General features: G+C 36.6%; 2 protein-coding genes across 2 annotated transcripts in view; both read right to left on the bottom strand.

Annotated features, from left to right (window-relative positions):
- LOC100480176 (serine/threonine-protein phosphatase 4 regulatory subunit 4) overlaps positions 1–18,368 on the bottom strand; it is a 79,451-nt gene that overhangs the window by 22,120 nt on the left and 38,963 nt on the right. Inside the window, exons 2-6 of the mRNA XM_034643065.1 lie at positions 14,209–14,311; positions 10,819–10,966; positions 10,253–10,326; positions 7,682–7,788; positions 6,754–6,861 (exon numbers count right to left, since the gene is read on the bottom strand). Coding sequence (XP_034498956.1) covers positions 6,754–6,861; positions 7,682–7,788; positions 10,253–10,326; positions 10,819–10,939 — 410 coding nt within the window. The 5' untranslated portion in view covers positions 10,940–10,966; positions 14,209–14,311. The remainder of the gene's footprint in view (positions 1–6,753; positions 6,862–7,681; positions 7,789–10,252; positions 10,327–10,818; positions 10,967–14,208; positions 14,312–18,368) is intronic.
- Positions 11,904–18,368, bottom strand: part of PPP4R4 (protein phosphatase 4 regulatory subunit 4) — a 47,232-nt gene continuing 40,767 nt past the window's right edge. The window contains 3 exon segments of the mRNA XM_034642875.1: positions 11,904–14,102; positions 14,209–14,254; positions 14,257–14,311. Coding sequence (XP_034498766.1) covers positions 14,039–14,102; positions 14,209–14,254; positions 14,257–14,311 — 165 coding nt within the window. The 3' untranslated portion in view covers positions 11,904–14,038.

Raw genomic sequence — 18,368 nt, 5'->3', positions numbered from 1 at the left:
TAACATTACAGGAACTACTTTCTATATAGAAGAATGATATATGATACTAGATCTTCCCTCTAAAAGAATGAAACACAATATACATGCTTTCAAGGCATATACAACATTTATAACACAATCACAAGTGGTTCTTATTCAAGACTTGAAGTTGCTGCTTATTCCCCATGATAAGATGTTATTACAACGACACACACTGATAAAGGGGAGGCATATAATGTGGCCAGCTTTCTTGGACACATGATAGAAGATGGTATGAATTATAATTTGATAAAATACAAAAAAGTCAATAAGAGCTACAGAAAACCTTAAAAAATTCAGGGCGGAACACAAAGAGTCTAAAACATCCCTGTCAAGCAGAAGGTTCTGCTATGATGGAAATGTTTATAATATGCATAGTAGCCACATGTGGCCACAGAGCATTCAAAGTAAGGTCGGTATAACTGAGGAACTGAAGTTTTAATGTTATTTTACCTAATTTAAATAGCCAAACATGGCTAGTGGCTACTACGTTGGACAGCACAGCTCTAAGGACTTGAGTGATCAGAGGGCCAAAAACTGTTTTTAAGAAATTAATCTGTGAAAGGGGGGAAGGTGGTCAAAAGGTGCAAACTTCCAGTTATTAAATAAATAAGTTGTGGGAATGAAATGTACAGCATAGTGACAATAGTTAACAATACTGTATTGCATATTTGAAAGTTGCTAAGAGAGTACATCTTAAAAGTCCTCATCCTAAGAAAAAAATATTCTGTAACTATGTAAGGTGGCAGTTGGTAACTAGACTTACTATGATAATCATTCGCAATGTATACAAATAGTAAATCATTATGTTTACACATGAAACTAATATTGTATGTCAATTAAACCTCAATAATCTTTTTCTAAATAATACTTATTCTTCATATATTAAATACTCATGTGAGATTTTGAGTAAATTGCCAAGAAAATCACCAATACCCACTTCTTTAGCATAAAGCAAGGAGAAAGAAAAAAAAAGAAATGAATCTAGATCACAGGTGCAAATGTTAGCATTAGCAGTTCACAAACATTCATCAAACATAGGAAGTAGATGGGAGGTAAAGGAGGAAAAGAGGAGAGAATACATTCTGGCCCAAAGGTCATAAAAATTCATTTCATACAAATCTTCCTCAGAATGTATTTGTATACCACTGAAAACCTTTAATTTATTAAGAATGAAAGACAATAGTTTAAGATAAAGATTTTATCCCTGTTTACAGTCAAAAGTTATTTCCATTCAATCTTTCAACAGACTTTTCTTTTCTCCCCCAAAGTAGTGCACTGATGCAATCCCAACCTAACAATCTGAGTGTTAAAAATAAAACTACTCAGAAACAAGAGGTCTTTAATAGCTGTACAATGATTTCTTAATGTTGAAAAGGCAAAGAGAATAAATCAAATCTGTATTTCATTAGTGGTTAATAGGAACATTTCAATTTCAACCTATCAAAAGAGATGGGGATTTCTCATTTCCAACTATGTTAAAACCACTAAAAACTACTGTGCTATGTATTAAAATAGCACCTTTATATGTTCATTATCAAAATTATAAAAAACATAAGAAGTTTAAAAATAAATTAAAATAACTTACAACCCTCTACTTAGACTAGCTTTGGAAGTTTCTGATATTGTATGGCCTTCCAGACTTCTATCCTGTTCATATTATATAACATCTTCTTTGGGCTTTAGCTTCCCCATTTGTAAAAAAGGAACGACGATACTATGCATCCAAGAGATGGTTGTGAGGACATTAAGTTCATATATGTGAAGTGCTTAGAACAGTACCTCACACATAGTAAATATTATCTAAGTGCATACTTCCATTATGCATAAATTTCAATATAAACTGGTTCCTTAGACTCATCTCTCAAAATCCAATCATACAGGTAAAAGATAAGCAAAATTTTTTTCCTATATTGTAGAATTCAAAAGGACTCTAAGTTTATGCTTCTCCCAGTAGGACATGCAGATGTTCCCTGTGCCTTTGCTAATATTAAAGATTTATCATCAACTTTTCCAATTTCATTGGCAAAAGTAGTATTTCACTATTGTTTTTGTAAATATCACATATTATTCAGTAACTGTCTGTCTACTTGACTACATCTCTTATCAAATTCTAAGCACCTGAAGACAGGACTGTATCTTTTTCGCTATTACATCCCCCATATGAAACCCAGCGCTTATGGCAGGTGCTCAATGTATATTCATTAAACGATTACATTGCTCTACAATTAATGAGCTTGAACAATGAGGTTGAATCTCTTTATTAGACACTTGTATTTCTTCTTTATGAAGTATATATTTGTTTTCTTTGCCCATTTGTGACATTATAAAAGTTAAGTGAAAATAAGGCATCATGGCAGACCCACACTAAGATGCAAATATTCTCTCTCATTAGTTCTTCTAAACAAACTGGATTATAGCTGAGTAACTTTTTCAGGAAGTACATGTGGGATGTACACTGACCGTGCTAGTATATTTATGAGAGTATCTTCTTCTTGACTATATATGTAAATTCCACCCCAGCTAGGGCAGAATTCTAGGTCACTACCCTTTCTACTAAAAACCCTTCTGGCATTTAAGTTTTCAGAACAAAAATCTGGGGACAGCCTGATCCTATTATTTGTGTAGGAGTCCAGTTTTATCAGCCAAGATACTGGCAATTACAATCTAACTCTTCCACGATATCAGCAGGAGATGTGTAAAATACAGGGTGAGGGATAATAAGATGAATGAAACAAGCAAGCTTCCCCAGACAGCCAACCCGGAACTCTGGGGTCTGGCTGTGTGATACCGATCGACCCAGGTGCTGGCCATGAGTCAGTGTCATCTGATGGTAGCTTGTCTCCTCAAGCTAAATACTGATGAAGACAATCCTAAATTCCATGGTGGGCCAGGACAGCAACAGCAATTCTAGGAAACTCCTCATCTGTTTGTGCCTTTTCCACTGGCCTCTTTTAAGAAGCCTAGGCTTAAAGAAATACTGGGGACCCAATCATCTCCATCTCTTTGTTAAGAAGATGAAGTTGGTTCTAGTGTTCTTGCTTAGCCCTCCCCACATGGCTTCCCTTCCATCAATGACCTTCCAATCTGACAAAAGACAAAAATCATGGGCAGAGGGCAAAAACCAATCATCAATCCCATTATATCCTAATTCTACAATCTGCCGCTGACAAAGGCAATCATGGATCTGCTTTCTGTCACTATAGTTTGTATTTATCATCTGGTATACACTCTTTTGCATCTGACTTATTTCCCTTAACATACGGATTGTGAGACGTATCCATGATTTCGTATTGTGTGTATCAGCACTGTGTTCCTTTTTCTTGCTAAATAGTATTTCATTGTATGGACATACCACATTTTCATTGTATGGACCTACCAGATTTTATTTTTTCCCTTCACCTACAGGTAGACATTCGTGTTGTTCCAATTTGGGTTATTACAAATAAAGCTGCTATAGGGGCGCTTGGGTGGCTCAGTCATTAAGCGTCTGCCTTCGGCTCAGGGCATGATCCTGGAGTCCTGGGATCGAGCCCTGCAGCCCTGCATAGGGCTCCCTGCTCCACTGGGAGCCTGCTTCTTCCTCCCACTCTCCCTGCTTGTGTTCCCTCTCTCACTGGCTGTCTCTCTCTGTCAAATAAATAAATAAAATCTTTAAAAAAAAAAAACAAACAAAGCTGCTATAAACGTGTATATAATTCTTGTTGTGGACATATATTCTTATGTGTCTTGGGTAAATAATTCAAAGTAGAATGACTAGGTCATATAGAAGATGTTTAACTTTTAAGTAAATGCCAAATCAGCAATATTATATCATGTCAGATTGGAAAGCTGTTGATTTGATTATATTCAGGAATGTGATAAATTTCAAATTAGTCTTTATGTAGGGTGTGAGGTGAGAATCAATGTTCACTGTTTTCTCTCATGAATATCCAGTCATCCCAGTACTGTATTTTGAAAAGATTTTCTTCCTTGAACTGCTCTGGCATTCTGCTGGAAGTCAATTGGCCACATATATGTGGGTCTATTTCTGGACTCTCTTCTGTTCCATTGATTTATATTTTTGTATGTATCCTGAAATATCCTTAAATCCATTTGTTAGTTCTGCTCATTGTTTTGTAAATTACTGAGGATTTTCATGTAAATGGTGATGTCATCTATAAGGAGAAATCATTTTACTTCTTCCTTCCAGATTTCTAGACCTTTTAGGGTTTTGTTTTCTTGCCTTATTTCAATAGCTAGAACCTCCAGTATAGTGTGAGACAGAAGTGATAAAAACTATCCTTGACTAGTTCTTACCTTAAGGGAAAAGCATTCAATACCTACCATTAACTATGATGTTAGCTGTAGGTTTTTCGTACGTGCCCTGTATCCAATTAGAGAAGTTCACGTCACCCCTAGCTTCCTGAAAGTTTTTATCATGAATGAATGTTGAATTTTGTCAGATATTCATTAAGGGAGCATTTTCAGGTTATCTTATTTGCCGTATCACCAGAATTAGAAGTCTGATCAACTTCTTCAAAAGTATGTTCTTCCTTTCCAATCTGAGCACTTTGTGTGTTCTTCCCCTCTAACACTGAAGGATCTTTTTGTAGGTCCCACATTTGTTTCTTTTTTTCTCTTTAGTCATCCCTATACAAAGAAAGGTCTATTCCATACAGTTGTGTTCCTACAAACAAATGTGCATGACCTCTTCATTATACTATTCATTATTAACCTGATTATTCTAAGAACTGTCCTCTTTGACCCTAAGCTGGTGCACAATCCATAGTTAGCTTTCTAGTGCTGTGCAGCTTTATTTCATATGGATGTGCTAGCTTGACAAGAATCTCTTAATGTTGCTTCCTGATTATCTTATTAATGAATAACAATTTCTGGTGTTCATTTCTGATTAAACTAAAGTGGTCAGTAATTGTTCCCTTGCAGCCACAGCAAATACAAAATTACAAACCCAAGTTTGTACTGTTCTCAGGCCTCTTCCCAGCACTTCTCATTCCCAAATGCCTTAGAACACAACTCCCAGTGCAGTAGTGGCAGCCTCTCTCTTAAATCAGTAGCAATCTCTGAAATATCTGTTCCCACCTCCTTTCACCCATCTCAGGGATTCTTCTAGCCTTGAGTGTAGGAATTTCCTGTTGGTGGTTATCAGATCTTATCAATAATCCTGATTTCAATGCCAAAAGAAAAGAACAGTGTATCTCTCTTTAGTTTTATGTATTTATCAAAGGGAGAATAAAGAGATGAATCAGATCTTAGTAGTATTCAGCCATCATATACCATGAAAGTCCTATGACTAGGTTCTAATAGTATATGAGAATTCAAAATTAAATGAATATGCATTTAATCAAGCAAATTAGTTTATTATGTGAATTCTACATTAATAAGCTAGGGAGATTCTAGTTTTGCTTTTGTAATTAAACCTTAAGCAATAATCCAATATTAATTTTCAGAAGACTAATTGGAACACACTTGACCAGGATGGGGGTTTTGTTTGTTTTGGTTTTTGTTTTTAAAGATTTTATTTATTTATTTTAGAGAAAGATAGCATGAGCTAGAGGAGGGACAGAGGGAGAGAAAGAACCCCAAGCAGACGCTCCACTGAGCATGGAGACAGATGCAGGGCTCAATCTCAGGGCTCTGAGATCATGACCTGAGTCAAAATCAAGAGTCAGACACTTGACTAAGTCACCCAGGCACCCAAGTGACCAGGCTGTTTTTAACACTGGCAAAATGTCAGATGACAAAAATGGAACACAAAAAGACAATGGTACATTCTCCTGATAGGTTCTGATCCTGGTTAAGGAACACAGAACTGGGCAAGACTGAATTATTTATGGTCCACAATGATCCAGAGTCAGCCTAGCCTTAGAAGATCTATCAGAAAGAAGCTGATTCTGCACTGAAAATGAGAGAAATGATTACTCTGTTGAAATACTAAGCTTCCAACACAACACTGAAATCCAACTCAGCAAGGTAGGCAGGACAGAGGACCTGAACCTGTGTGATGTTCTGAAGTCAACCTAAAGCCTTAAATGCCGGTCGCCAATTTTTTTTTATTAACAATTGCGCAAAAGGCAACAACCTGATCGTCTTTGCTTGTGAAACAAAGAACCAAATGAAAACAGTGCAACTTATAATAAAAATGAGAGGTCCCAATGTTTTTTGTATCAATTTAGGATCCTTTAAAAAAAAACAAACAACTATTTCCCAAGATGGTTCTTAGATAAAACTTCTTTTAATATACCTTGACATGAGATCAGTTTTTATGGAGAAGAGAAGAGACTATCTGCCCAATGTGTCTCCTTCCTAAGCTTCACACACCCTAAAGGCAAGAAGGGCAACAAAGCAGACAGTGGAAGTGCAGAGTGTATTGGAAACAAAGACTTCAACTGAGTAATCCCATCTGAGATGACCCAATACTATGCTGCTAGCCCAAAGAAATGCTACTGCAATAGTCCAAGCATGGTTTATTTCGGGACATTTGCCTTCCTGAATCTGGGATGCTAACAAGCAACTAAAGGTAAGAAAGAAATTAACATGAAATGAATGCTAAGCATCTTCACTTCAATCTCTCTTAATTCAGACACATCAGGAGGTACTTGTTACAATCACTTTTAACGATCACATAAAGTTTAGCCTTTCAACACCATGCTTTCATGGAACACAGGAACAGGATATGAATATCTGACAATCCAGAAGTAAGAATATGACATAAGGAATTGAAAGCGTACTTACCCAATACCCTGAGCTATGTTTTCTAGCTGCCGACACATACAAGACCGAACTTCATATTCTACATCTTGACAGAGTGATTTTACCAGAGGGAGTATTTCTCTTTTAATGCTTAGAAAGGAAGGAAAGGAACATGCAAATGGGTGTTTTAGAATAATTAAAGTTGTCAAACAATTATCATCAAAATCTTAGCTTAGCTTAACAACAACAAATATACTTTAATAGAAAGCTTTATAGTTTACATGGTATTTTCGCATATGTCATTACATTTGGATGTTATCTTTTGTTTTTTGTAGCTTATATATATGCCTGGATCTTTTTAAAGTAATGGTTAATTTTGGACTGACAGTTAAACATCTTAGCTAAGATGAAAGGCTACAGGCAAACAGAATGTCTAACAACCATCGACCAAAATATTCTTCAATTTTATATTTTACTCTTGTGTCATAATTATACAACATTTCATTCTTTCCACTTGGTATTTAACATCTGGGCAAGCAATAACATACAAATTATAAACATTCTCCATAAAGCCTCAAAATACAATAAATTACTCAAAATAATGAATTCATAACAATAAGGGAAGAAATCAGAAAATCTATCTTTAGGTCAGGTTTGACAATTTTTGAAGTCTATAGAATAATACCATTTTATGCTCAAAACTACACTAGCTGTATGACAGAGAAGACTAAGACGAGAAATAGAAAAAAGTTAATCATATTGATCTTGAAATGCCGTGAGATCAGAAGAAATGCATCTGAATAACTAGACTTTCAAGAATTCTATAAAGTATGTAGTATGGAATGAAAGCTAAGCTTGTATGTAGTATAGAATGAAAGAAGTCTAATATAATTGTTAATCACATGACCATCATACATTTTAAATCAATTTAATTTAATAAAGAAGACGAAAATTATATACAAATACTCACGTATGGGCATCAAATTTGTTGGTCAATTTTCCTAAAATTTTACAACTAACTAAACGAGACTGGACTGTTTGGGAAAGTTGTGCCTTGGAAACAAGTGGGTTCAAAATCTAAAGAGAAAAGATTTAGAGAACAAATTCACAAAGTTTTATATATTCTTGCCACTAATGTCAGCTATTTTCCTCAAGGAATATTTTAGGGTCAAGTGTTTTTAAGAAACCTGAAATATAACGTAAGGTGCTCATAACCTGAATCACCTTGTTTACCTTCTGGCTTACCAACGTAAAGTTAACGATAAATTACATAATTAAAAATCAATCAGGCACACAACGACTGAATTAAAGCTTATGGTAAATTCTGCAGTGATCTGTATGCACATAAAAATCATTATGAAATGTACATTTTCAAAAGAAAAAAAAGCAAATTACCACATAGTCTGAAATTTATTTTTAATCCATATACAATTTTTATATTTATCTAAAGGGATGCAAAACAATATAGCTTCAAATAGATTCTATTAAGTACTTCTGTCATTTGAATGCAATTCTGATATTGTATTATGTGCGTGCTGAGCACTCAAAAACGCAACAGCATGACAGACCGGAAAGAACTATGAAGATCAGATCCTCATTCTGGCTCCCACTCTTTAATTTTTCCAAGTCATTTTGCTATTTCTGGTCCCAAGGTAGCTCATCTACTTAAAATGGAAATTAGAATATGTCATACTAAGAACCCTCCAAGTTCTAAAACTCTATGCCTCTAATAAAAAAGTCAACCGGTTTTTTCCTCTCAACAGAGTAGCCAGAAATGCTGAATACATAATGATAAATATCATTTGAAACTGGAAGATGTAAAATAAAATAAACTGTGTATTTAAAGTCTTAAAAATCACATGGGGCGCCTGGGTGGCACAGCGGTTAAGCGTCTGCCTTCGGCTCAGGGCGTGATCCTGGCATTATGGGATCGACCCCCACATCTGGCTCCTCCGCTATGAGCCTGCTTCTTCCTCTCCCACTCCCCCTGCTTGTGTTCCCTCTCTCTCTGGCTGTCTCTGTCTCTGTCGAATAAATAAATAAAATCTTTAAAAAAATCACATAAAATAATATGTGGTATTCTAGAGTAAAAACTGCATTCTACTATATAGCACTCTTCAAAAAGTATAAATAACAGATGTGAACATTAAGTTCAACGTTTAAATATGGGCGATCACCTAATGTTTGGCATTAAGTTTACAAACATTCTCAATAACTGGGTAAATCTTCCCATTCTCAACCAAGTATTTTGGCATTGAGACAGGACTACAAACTGTATGAGGGCAAAGAAGGACAAAAACACTTCATGAAATACATACAGGACATTTCATTGGCAGACTGCTACTTTTTTCAATCACGACATATTTGAAAAGAATATAGGGATGTTGTTCAAAGAATGAAAAATCACTTCATTAGAGAATAAATTTCTTTCCTAATTTTCTCATTCTCTCATTTTAATTTACTAAAACTCTTAGAGATGCGTATATTGAACAGTGTTAAAAATTTAGAAGCAAACAATAAATTAGTAACAATATCTGCAACAAACATAACAAAAGATTGGCAACCTTGATAAACAGCACATATAAAGGATATGATCAAGGATATGATCAGACAATTCCAAAAGAACAGAATTGATATAAATATATGAAAAATATAAAAATATTTGCATAATAATAAAAAATTCCAATTAAAATGTAATTCCATTTTTTGGCCCATTAAACTAAATTGGAACACTATAGGCACACCTGGGTGGCTCATCAGTTTAAGCGTCTGCCTTCAGCTGAGGTCATGATCTCAGGGTCCTGGGATTGAGCCCTGTGTTGGGCTCCCTTCTCAGTGGGGAGTGTGTTTCTCCCTCTCCCTCTAACCCACTTTCTCTCACCCTCCCCCTTGCTCCTACTCTTGCTGTCTCTCAAATGAATAAATAAAAAATCCTTATAACTAAATAACTAAATAACTAAATAAAATTGGAACACTATTGCTGAGTAAAGTCGAGGGAAACAGGCATTTCCACATATTGCTAGGAAGAGTCTTAAGAATATGAATGCCCTCTGACCTCCTAATTCCACTTTTTTGGAAGCTACAGTTAAGAAAATTATCTGAAAAACTTAAAAAGCTCTACAGAGATGTTCATTAATGCCTTATCTTAATAATAAAATACTGAAAGCTGGCTTAAATGTTTAACAAGTAAAATATTTTGTGTCTACTACCAATGAGTTTAAAATAACAGGAAAATAATGCTAAATGAAAAATAACCATATATAAATTCACCATGATTACTAATATGGCCAACAAAAAACATGTACAGGGAAAAAATCTGAAATGATTTTTCAGATTTTGGCTAAGTCCAGAACCGTGATTTTTCTTGCTACTATTTTCTGTATTACTCATACTTTCTATAATGAACATGTGTTGCTTTCAGAGTGGGAAATAACCTTATTTTTCTTTTTAAATATCACTTTTTTATCAAAAACAAAACCAAAACTTAATAGTATTTATCAAAAAAAAAACCCAAAAAACAAAAACAAAAAGAAAGTATTACCTCATGTCTTAGGGTTTCTTTGGGCAATACTTCTATCACAGACAGAAGAGTCTCCAGCCATGCATTGCTCACACCTGATTGACACAGAAAAAACTCGCCAAATTAAATGTCTCACAAATTTAGTTTCAACTCAGCCATTAAGTTACAACAATATTTAATGATAAAATGGGATGATTATTTTTATTACTATTTGAAAAAGTTCCTCTTTTTTTTGCCTTAGCCAACATCTAGAAAACATTTACATCTTAAAAAATAATATGGGGGGGATATTTTTCAGCCAACATGTATATTTTTTTTGCTGTATAATATTATACACATAAAAATTGTAAAATCCACAAATTCTAAGAAGAAAGTACAGATCATAAGATGAATTAGTGAGTCTTCACCTTACAAGGACACTGAACTTTGAGGGTTTTGTAAGGAAAGAGCCATGGCTGTTTTTTGTCACACTAATGACCAGCATGGCCTCATTCAGTTATCCTCATCCGACTAACAAGATCAGAAAACATCACGGCCACGTCCCAGACACAAGAATAAGTACAGAAGAAGCCTGCCAGGCTGCTGACCTGCGTCCCTGTGCTCCAGATGGAGCAGAATGACTTGGAGGAAGGAGTGGGCATAGGTATGAACTGACACCGATTCTTCCTGCAGAATGGTCAAGAACGACACCGCAGCTGTCAACTGCATTTCCACTCCCGCAACATGCAGGACTTCCTGCGTAATCAGAAAGAGTTTGCTATTACAGAGATGAGAGATCAGAAACTCGTAAGTTCTAAAAATCCAGGGTCAGAGAAACCAAACACAGTCATATTCCACGAAATAACTCTATCTGACCTTTAAGGGTATGTACTTCCTCTGATTACTTTAAGAAAACTCTATTGATCTGCTCCTTATTGTTTAACTCATTACACCACAAAAAAGTGTAAATGTCTTAGGCATATTCAAAATAAAATAAGATTCCATTGCTTTGTTAAATGAAAATTATAAATATAGATAAACCTCTAAATAATAGAATAGGGATTCTTGATAGTTCTCAATTTCTATTTTTGCTATTTGTATTGTACAGTTTGCCATCATACCTAGAATAATAATGTCAAAGGTCAATCACATGTGTTTTTGTTACTTGTATTTCTGCTTCAAAAAATAAACATAATCCATTTTACTATAAAAAAGGAATACACTTAAGATTATACAAATGTATTTTCCCCTTGAAACTCTTGACAAGTACATTAATGACCAGGCAGTAAACTGTTTTTAAAAGGAATTTTTTAAATATAAGAATGTTTCTAAAAATTAATTATATTCATAGCCATCTCCATTCACAATTTAAAAAAATTTAACATATATTCAAAGTTAATAACTACATGATCTATTAGTTTTCAATACATCAAAAAGTAAAAAAAAAAATCTTTCATATAAACCTCATCAAAGATATGACCTCTACCACTCTAGGAGAGAGTGTGTGTGTGTGTGTGTGTGTGTGTGCGTGTGTGTGTGTGCATGTGTGTGTGTGTGTGTGTGTATAACATAAAGGTAACTAAAAGAATTACTTTGCTTAATCAGTTATGTCAATTATGGGAATTGCCCTTGAATGCCTATTTTATAACTAACATAATAAAGTTGGTAGAACAACATGGAACTTTCAGCCATAACACAGTTTCATATCTGTGACCTTAAGAAAATTAATCTCTGTATTACTTCCTAATCTATAAAATGTGAGTAGTACCATCTTCTCAGAGATTTAAATCATTTAAGCAGAGCTTTAAAGACATAGCAATTTGTGCAAATGGGCATTTAAATAATGACCACTGGCCACCCACCGGTCTCCTCTACGAGGCTATCTAATAGGATTCTCATCTTGTCCACACCTAAACTGATCTCTCCCCAAAACTTGCTCCTCCTCCAGTCTTCAGCTTGGTAAACAGTGAAAGACAGCCCTGCCCTTCTGGTTGCCAGCGCAAAAACTCTGGGGCCAGTCCTTAGCTCCTCTCAGTCCCTCACTCACCACTGATGGCCAACCAATCCTGATCCAATCTGACCACTTGCTATCTCCACCACTACCACCCTGATCCAAGCCACCATCACCTCCAGCCTGGATTATCCCAGTAACCTGTTAACTAGTCCCTGCTGCCATCACTGACCCTCTACTGTCTAGTCCCTGTACAGTAGCCAGAGAAATTCTTAACAACAACAAAAAAAAGTCAGATCATGGCACTTTTCAGCTCAACACTCTCCAGGGGCTTTCCATCACACTCAAAATAAAAGTCAGCCCTTGCAATGACTTCCCAGATCTGTTCCCACTTCCTACTTTTCCCAGATTTCCACATAATTGGCTCCCTGATCTCTCCCAAGCCTCTATTCAAGTATCACCTTTCCAAGGACCTCCTCCGCAATGACCCAATTTTATACTGAAAGCCACCTCCCCACTCCAGCTCTCACCATCTCCTTCATATTATAGGTGTATTATCTCCGCTATCCAACATGCTCATGTGCTTATGGTCCATCTCCCACCCTAAACGTGAGCTTCAGGACTGCAAGAGTTTCTGGCTGTTGTGCTCACAGCTGCACCCCACCTCCTAGCACACAGCAGGCACCCAGTAAGTAACTGCCAGATGACTGAGTGTCTCTTACCCTTTGACCTAAACTTTCTGCTCTTGATGCTCTCTCCCTTCACATACATTTTCCACATCTCCTAAAAGGTGGCTTCAAGAGATTTGGAGGTGAGTCCTAAAGATTAGGGATTGGTAGAATTAGACACAAGCAAAGCAAAAAAGGATCACATACAAATGCATTCTCAATCCTCTCTCTATCACATCAGTAAGGAGACATTCCTGCCATTCTCTCCACCAGCATCTCTACAACCATGATGCACACCAAGTACTCAGACTTCTCGATTCGTATGGTGGGACCACGGCCAGTCATCATTCTGGGAGATAGCAAGGCATTTTATAGTAGAAGAAACAGACTCGGGGTTGTCCATGTGCTGCTGAAGTCCAGCGAGCTAGTGTTTGGCAACTCTTAAGACTTAACCCTTGTCTGCCTGATGCCAAAGCTAAGTACTGAAATTCTTCCTCATGGATTCTGCACTTCCAGTCGTCATTTAAGGCATGGCTTAAATCAACCCCAGGCCTTACATGCAGTAGTGTGGGAGATCTGGCAGTGGCTTTACTGTGGCAAATGTTTAAGCGGCATGGTTAATTCCCAGAAAACCTACTACACATTCAGACTTTTGTATCACACACACAAATGTTATTTCACAAGGTTTTTCAACCAATCGCCAATTACATATCTTAAGAGTTCTTGGCTGAAAGAAAAAGAGAAGGAATGATAGGCATAAAGCAAAGCAGCAACTGGTCTACGAAATCAGTCCTCCCATATCTCCCTGTTTTACTGTTTCCAGAACTAACATTTGTTCCACACTAAGCATCTTGGATTTGGGAAACATTCTTAATTAAAAGATCTGATGTGGCCAGGATACATCACTTACAGGTTTCAGAACACACAGCTTTTATTTAGAAACAGAATGTATTTTGCAGGGAAAAATTGAACTATATTGTGTGGGCCAGTGTACATTCCAGGTCACAGGAGTCTGCGGTTTTAAGTTCCAAGAGATGTAATTCTGCCCCCTCTGAAAGTCATTAGAGTCTCGGGTTTTGTATGTATGCAAACTTTATGCAAAAGAAGAACATGAGAAGCTCTCCAACTTCATATCTTCTTACTGCATTACTTAGTCTTGACTCCCGCAGCAACACCCCAACTATTCTGCATTTAATTTTCGAAAAATCCTCAAGTCTTATCAGGATTTGGCTTTTTCTCTTGTTGTGCTGACTTCAACATCTGGGACTGTCCGCTGTTAAGAAACCAGCACAGACTAAGAGATTTTATCACTGCTAAAAATCAGTTGATCTCTAAACATATTTTTCTGAAATATAATACAATAAGAGTTTGACACTTACCAGTAAGTGTTCTCCTCCACAGAGTCACACCCTCTGGACAAACATAGTGAGATCCATACTCTCTGGGTAAATAAGTGTGCATCCTCATGGACCTTGGAAGACACTGAAAAGGAAATTCCTCTATTGCTTAAGTGCATGCCTTAATGCCAGTTATGCTCCTCTTACATACTATTGTATGGCTGGCATTCCAACCTAAATTCCTCAAAAATGAAATGAGACATTTGATAAATGAGTACATGGTACATCTCCAAATTTAAAAAACTATTCCCACTCAAGGAAGGAGAATGTCCTACACACTTCTCTGTTTAAATTCATTCCATAGTTAGCATGAATAGTACAAGAGAGCGTTTTGTAAAATAGCTATAATACAGTCCTTGCCTAGAGGACTACTGCTCTGTCTCCAATAAACCCACATTGTATACATCAGGAAGATATTTCTCTTTACAATACACGACATAGAGAAACATTAGATAAATCACTAGCGTATTCCAAAAGAACAAATATTTTGGATCCACACATTTGGAAACTAAACTTACTGAATTAAACTGGTAAATATATTTACCACAAATGGTGCTTGGCTAAAGGTAAGGAGCCCTAACACTACAAAGTATCTTTATATATTTTTAGAGAGAATATCATTGTTTGTTTTGAAATTAAATAATAGCAATCTAAATATGAAAACACTGAAGACTTGGGACATACAAAATATCTGGGGTTATGAGGGTCATAATTGTGAGAACTTTTAGTGACTAACAGTAATGGTAAACAGCTCTTTTCACTATGAAATGATAATATTTATATGACTTTAAAACTGAGTTAAATATGAATAATTGGAACATGCCAACTCAGATACCTTTAAAAATTCACTATACCTCTTTTTATTTTCCCTGTAACTGGCTGCCATGCTCTTCACTAAAAGAAAGGGAGAACTAGCTCAGAATCTAAGAGGGAAAATGGGAAAATAAAGTGGAGACAGGAACAGGACTCAGAGGGATGTGTTTTACCCTTCTTTAAATCTGTGTTTCAGTGATTAGCAAGGTTCATGAGGAGGTACACATAACAATATCCCAAAGATCTCTTTCCATAAAGGAAATGCCAATGCCAGCAGTAACTCTCATATCACTGCTGTAGATGTGTGATCAAGTATCCCTTCCGTGCAAAATCATGACAACACCAAACAAAGAAATACATTTCACGGCAGTGGTTTTGAAACTGAACTCCTAATTGGGCTACTCTGCCAAGTCATTTTTACATATAATAAGTTAGGATCATGTAATCTCACAATTTAGGCCTAGAATGTAAATACAGAGCTATATATGGGTCCCTGGGTGGCTCAATCAGCTAAGTGTCTGCCTTCAGCTCTGGTCATGATCCCAGGGTCCTGGGATCGAGCCCCACATCAGGCTCCCTGCTCGGTGAGGAGTCTGCTTCTCCCACCCTCTGCTCCTCCCCCTCCTTGTGTGTTCTCTCTCTTTCCCTAATAAACAAATAAAATCTTAAAAAAAAAAAGAGCTATATAACACTGCAAAGATGTGCTTATCAAAGAAATATCTATTTGCTGGATACAGTACTGTCAGTAACCATATCAAATGATCCATTGCAGCCATATTTAATTAGTCGAATATATTCTGATAAAAGTATAAGCTGTTTTCTTGGAGGGGGGAAGCAGCATTGGAAAGTGGCAAATGTCTATAAGCAAGTGGAAGTAGGGCTTTCTTTCTTGTCAGTCTATCCTAATCTAGCCCCTTCTAATCTTTCTCTTAAAGTAGGCTGATGAAGATCTAATTCTGATAGTATAATTATAATTTCATTCATAACTATTTATTAAGCATCACACAAGGTATTCTGGGAAATTGGATAAAAGTCAAATATTGTGCCCCTACCTTTGAGGGACTCCTCTTGCTTCTACATATTCAAACATTCAACAAATATTTAGTGACATTCAAGGCACTGTGCCAGGTGCTGGAGACTTAGCAATGAGCAGGGCTAGCACTGTACCTGTTAATACAGTAGTTAAAACTGTGGTAAGAGCTAAGGATGAGAAGCACAGATGGTATAAGAACATCTAACAGGTGACCTGATCTCTTCTGAGAGGGGATCACTGAGGAATGACAACTGACTTGTAAGAAAAGAAAGAGATAATCAGACAAAAGTTGGGATAAAGAGAGGTAAGAAAGCAAGAAGAGTAAGAAAGCAAGCACTCCCGGCACTGAGAAGTAAAAAGGAGCATGGTAGATTCAGAAACTCAAAGATCAGTGTGCCTAGAACAGAGTGAGAGGAGGGGCTGAGGCTAGTAAAGTAGAAAGAGCCCCAATTATGTAGGGCCTTAGCCTCAATTATGTAGGGCCTCTCTAGCATTCAGCAAGAGAATACTCAAATTATAGTCTTAAGTGCTTTGAAATAGCATGCTGACTATTAAGATGAAAATGAGTCAGAAAGTAGTAAGATAGGGTGGAATGGGAGGGAGGTGGTGGGCAGGGATCACTTGCGAAGCTATCACCCTCATCCAAGCAAACCCTCATAGTAGCTTGGACGAGGGCGGAGCTGGTGTGGTTGGAGAGAGGTGGGTGGATTCAACAGAATATTGAAGACATAACATAAACAGGACTGCATAAGCGAGTAGTGAAAGAAGAGATGGTATCAAGGATGACTCCCAAAATTCCTCCTTGAAAACCAGGGGGATAACAGTGTTACACATTAGGACAGGGGACACTGGAGGAACCCGGGTGGTGAGGGGAAATGGCAGGAGCTGAGTATTGGACTTGTTAACTCTGAGAGGCTTTTGAAGCATCCAAGTAGGGATTACAAAAAGAAAATTAGCATATACAGATCTGTTGCTCTGAAAGATTGCTGTGAATAAGAGAATTTACATAGGATAGATACAACTTATATAGATAATTATAAAGACTTGAGTGTAGATTAGATTGCATACACAGAAAACAGGCTGAAAGTGGAGATCTGCTACTGTAACATAATTTCACCCCCACAAAATAAGGGGACTGAAGAACTCAAAGTTTAAAGAAAGAGACCCAACACAAATGTTTTGGCAGGATATTTAAAGTGTAAGATTATTCCTAACACGTCACTAGAAAACAATCGTTTTGTGTGGGTATAAGGGTGATGGCAGGTCGTGGTGGAAAGGTATATGCAGGTATACAAACAGAAACATTTTGGGTTAATGTCATTCCAAGATTAAACCAAGAAGAATAAAATAAAAGGAGAGAGAACTTCGTAATGGCAGACTAGATCATTCTAATCAGCTCTCCTGATGACGATAATTAGTAAAAAACTGGACAAAACACAAAATTCATCTGCATAAAGGCATATGGAAACTAAAAAGGCTACCCATCCAAAACTAGAAAGTTACCCATCCTAGATTACTCATCACTGGAATAATTACCCATCCAAGATCTAAGAGACAATGGCATTCCAGAAAGGTAAGCATGTAATTTGGGGCCTGTTTTTCCTCTGCGGTCACTTGATAATCCTAGAAAAGGTTCCTGAGAGGCTAAGAGCTTAAGTGCCTTTTTTGAGTCTTGTGGAGGCCCCAGTGGGATAGGCCCCCTGGGATAGGATAAGGATGATCCTGAAGCAGAATGGCATTTGAAGGACGAGTAGCCCAGCTTCAAACCATCCAATGCCTGACATGGGATTAACTGAGACTTTATTGTTAGTGCAGGTTAAGTGGCTCCCAGAAGAAAACATAAGATATCACACTAAGGCTCAATCTATTTCTACAAACAATTTATCAAATACAAGATCAAACACACAATCAATAATATGCAGATACATGAAAAGATAAGATTATATGAATGAGAACCAGAAGCAGAAAACAGAAATACACCAAAAAGCGCTCCAGTTATCTGACACATATGTGGTTCAAGGGGATGTGGCAGATTTTTAAAAGAGCTAATTAGAAATTCTAGACCAGAAAAGTATAATAATCAAATTCAGATCAGATGCAAATGAATTGGTAAACTGAACTATGGGTCAGGATAAATCACTTGGACTGAGTCACAAAAAGAAAAGAATGGACAAGAAGGTAAAAGACATAGAAGATACCAAGAAAAGGTCTAATATTTGCAAAATTCGAGTCATAGAAGAAGAACAGAGAGAGGATTAGGCAGAAGCATATTAGAAAAATGTCTGAAAAGATAATG

The sequence above is a fragment of the Ailuropoda melanoleuca genome, chromosome 14 (genome assembly GCF_002007445.2).
Source record: "Ailuropoda melanoleuca isolate Jingjing chromosome 14, ASM200744v2, whole genome shotgun sequence".
NCBI classification, from domain to species: Eukaryota; Metazoa; Chordata; class Mammalia; order Carnivora; family Ursidae; genus Ailuropoda; species Ailuropoda melanoleuca.
The sequence above is the reverse complement of the archived record's forward strand: the minus strand, read 5'-3'. Positions and strand labels throughout refer to the sequence as shown.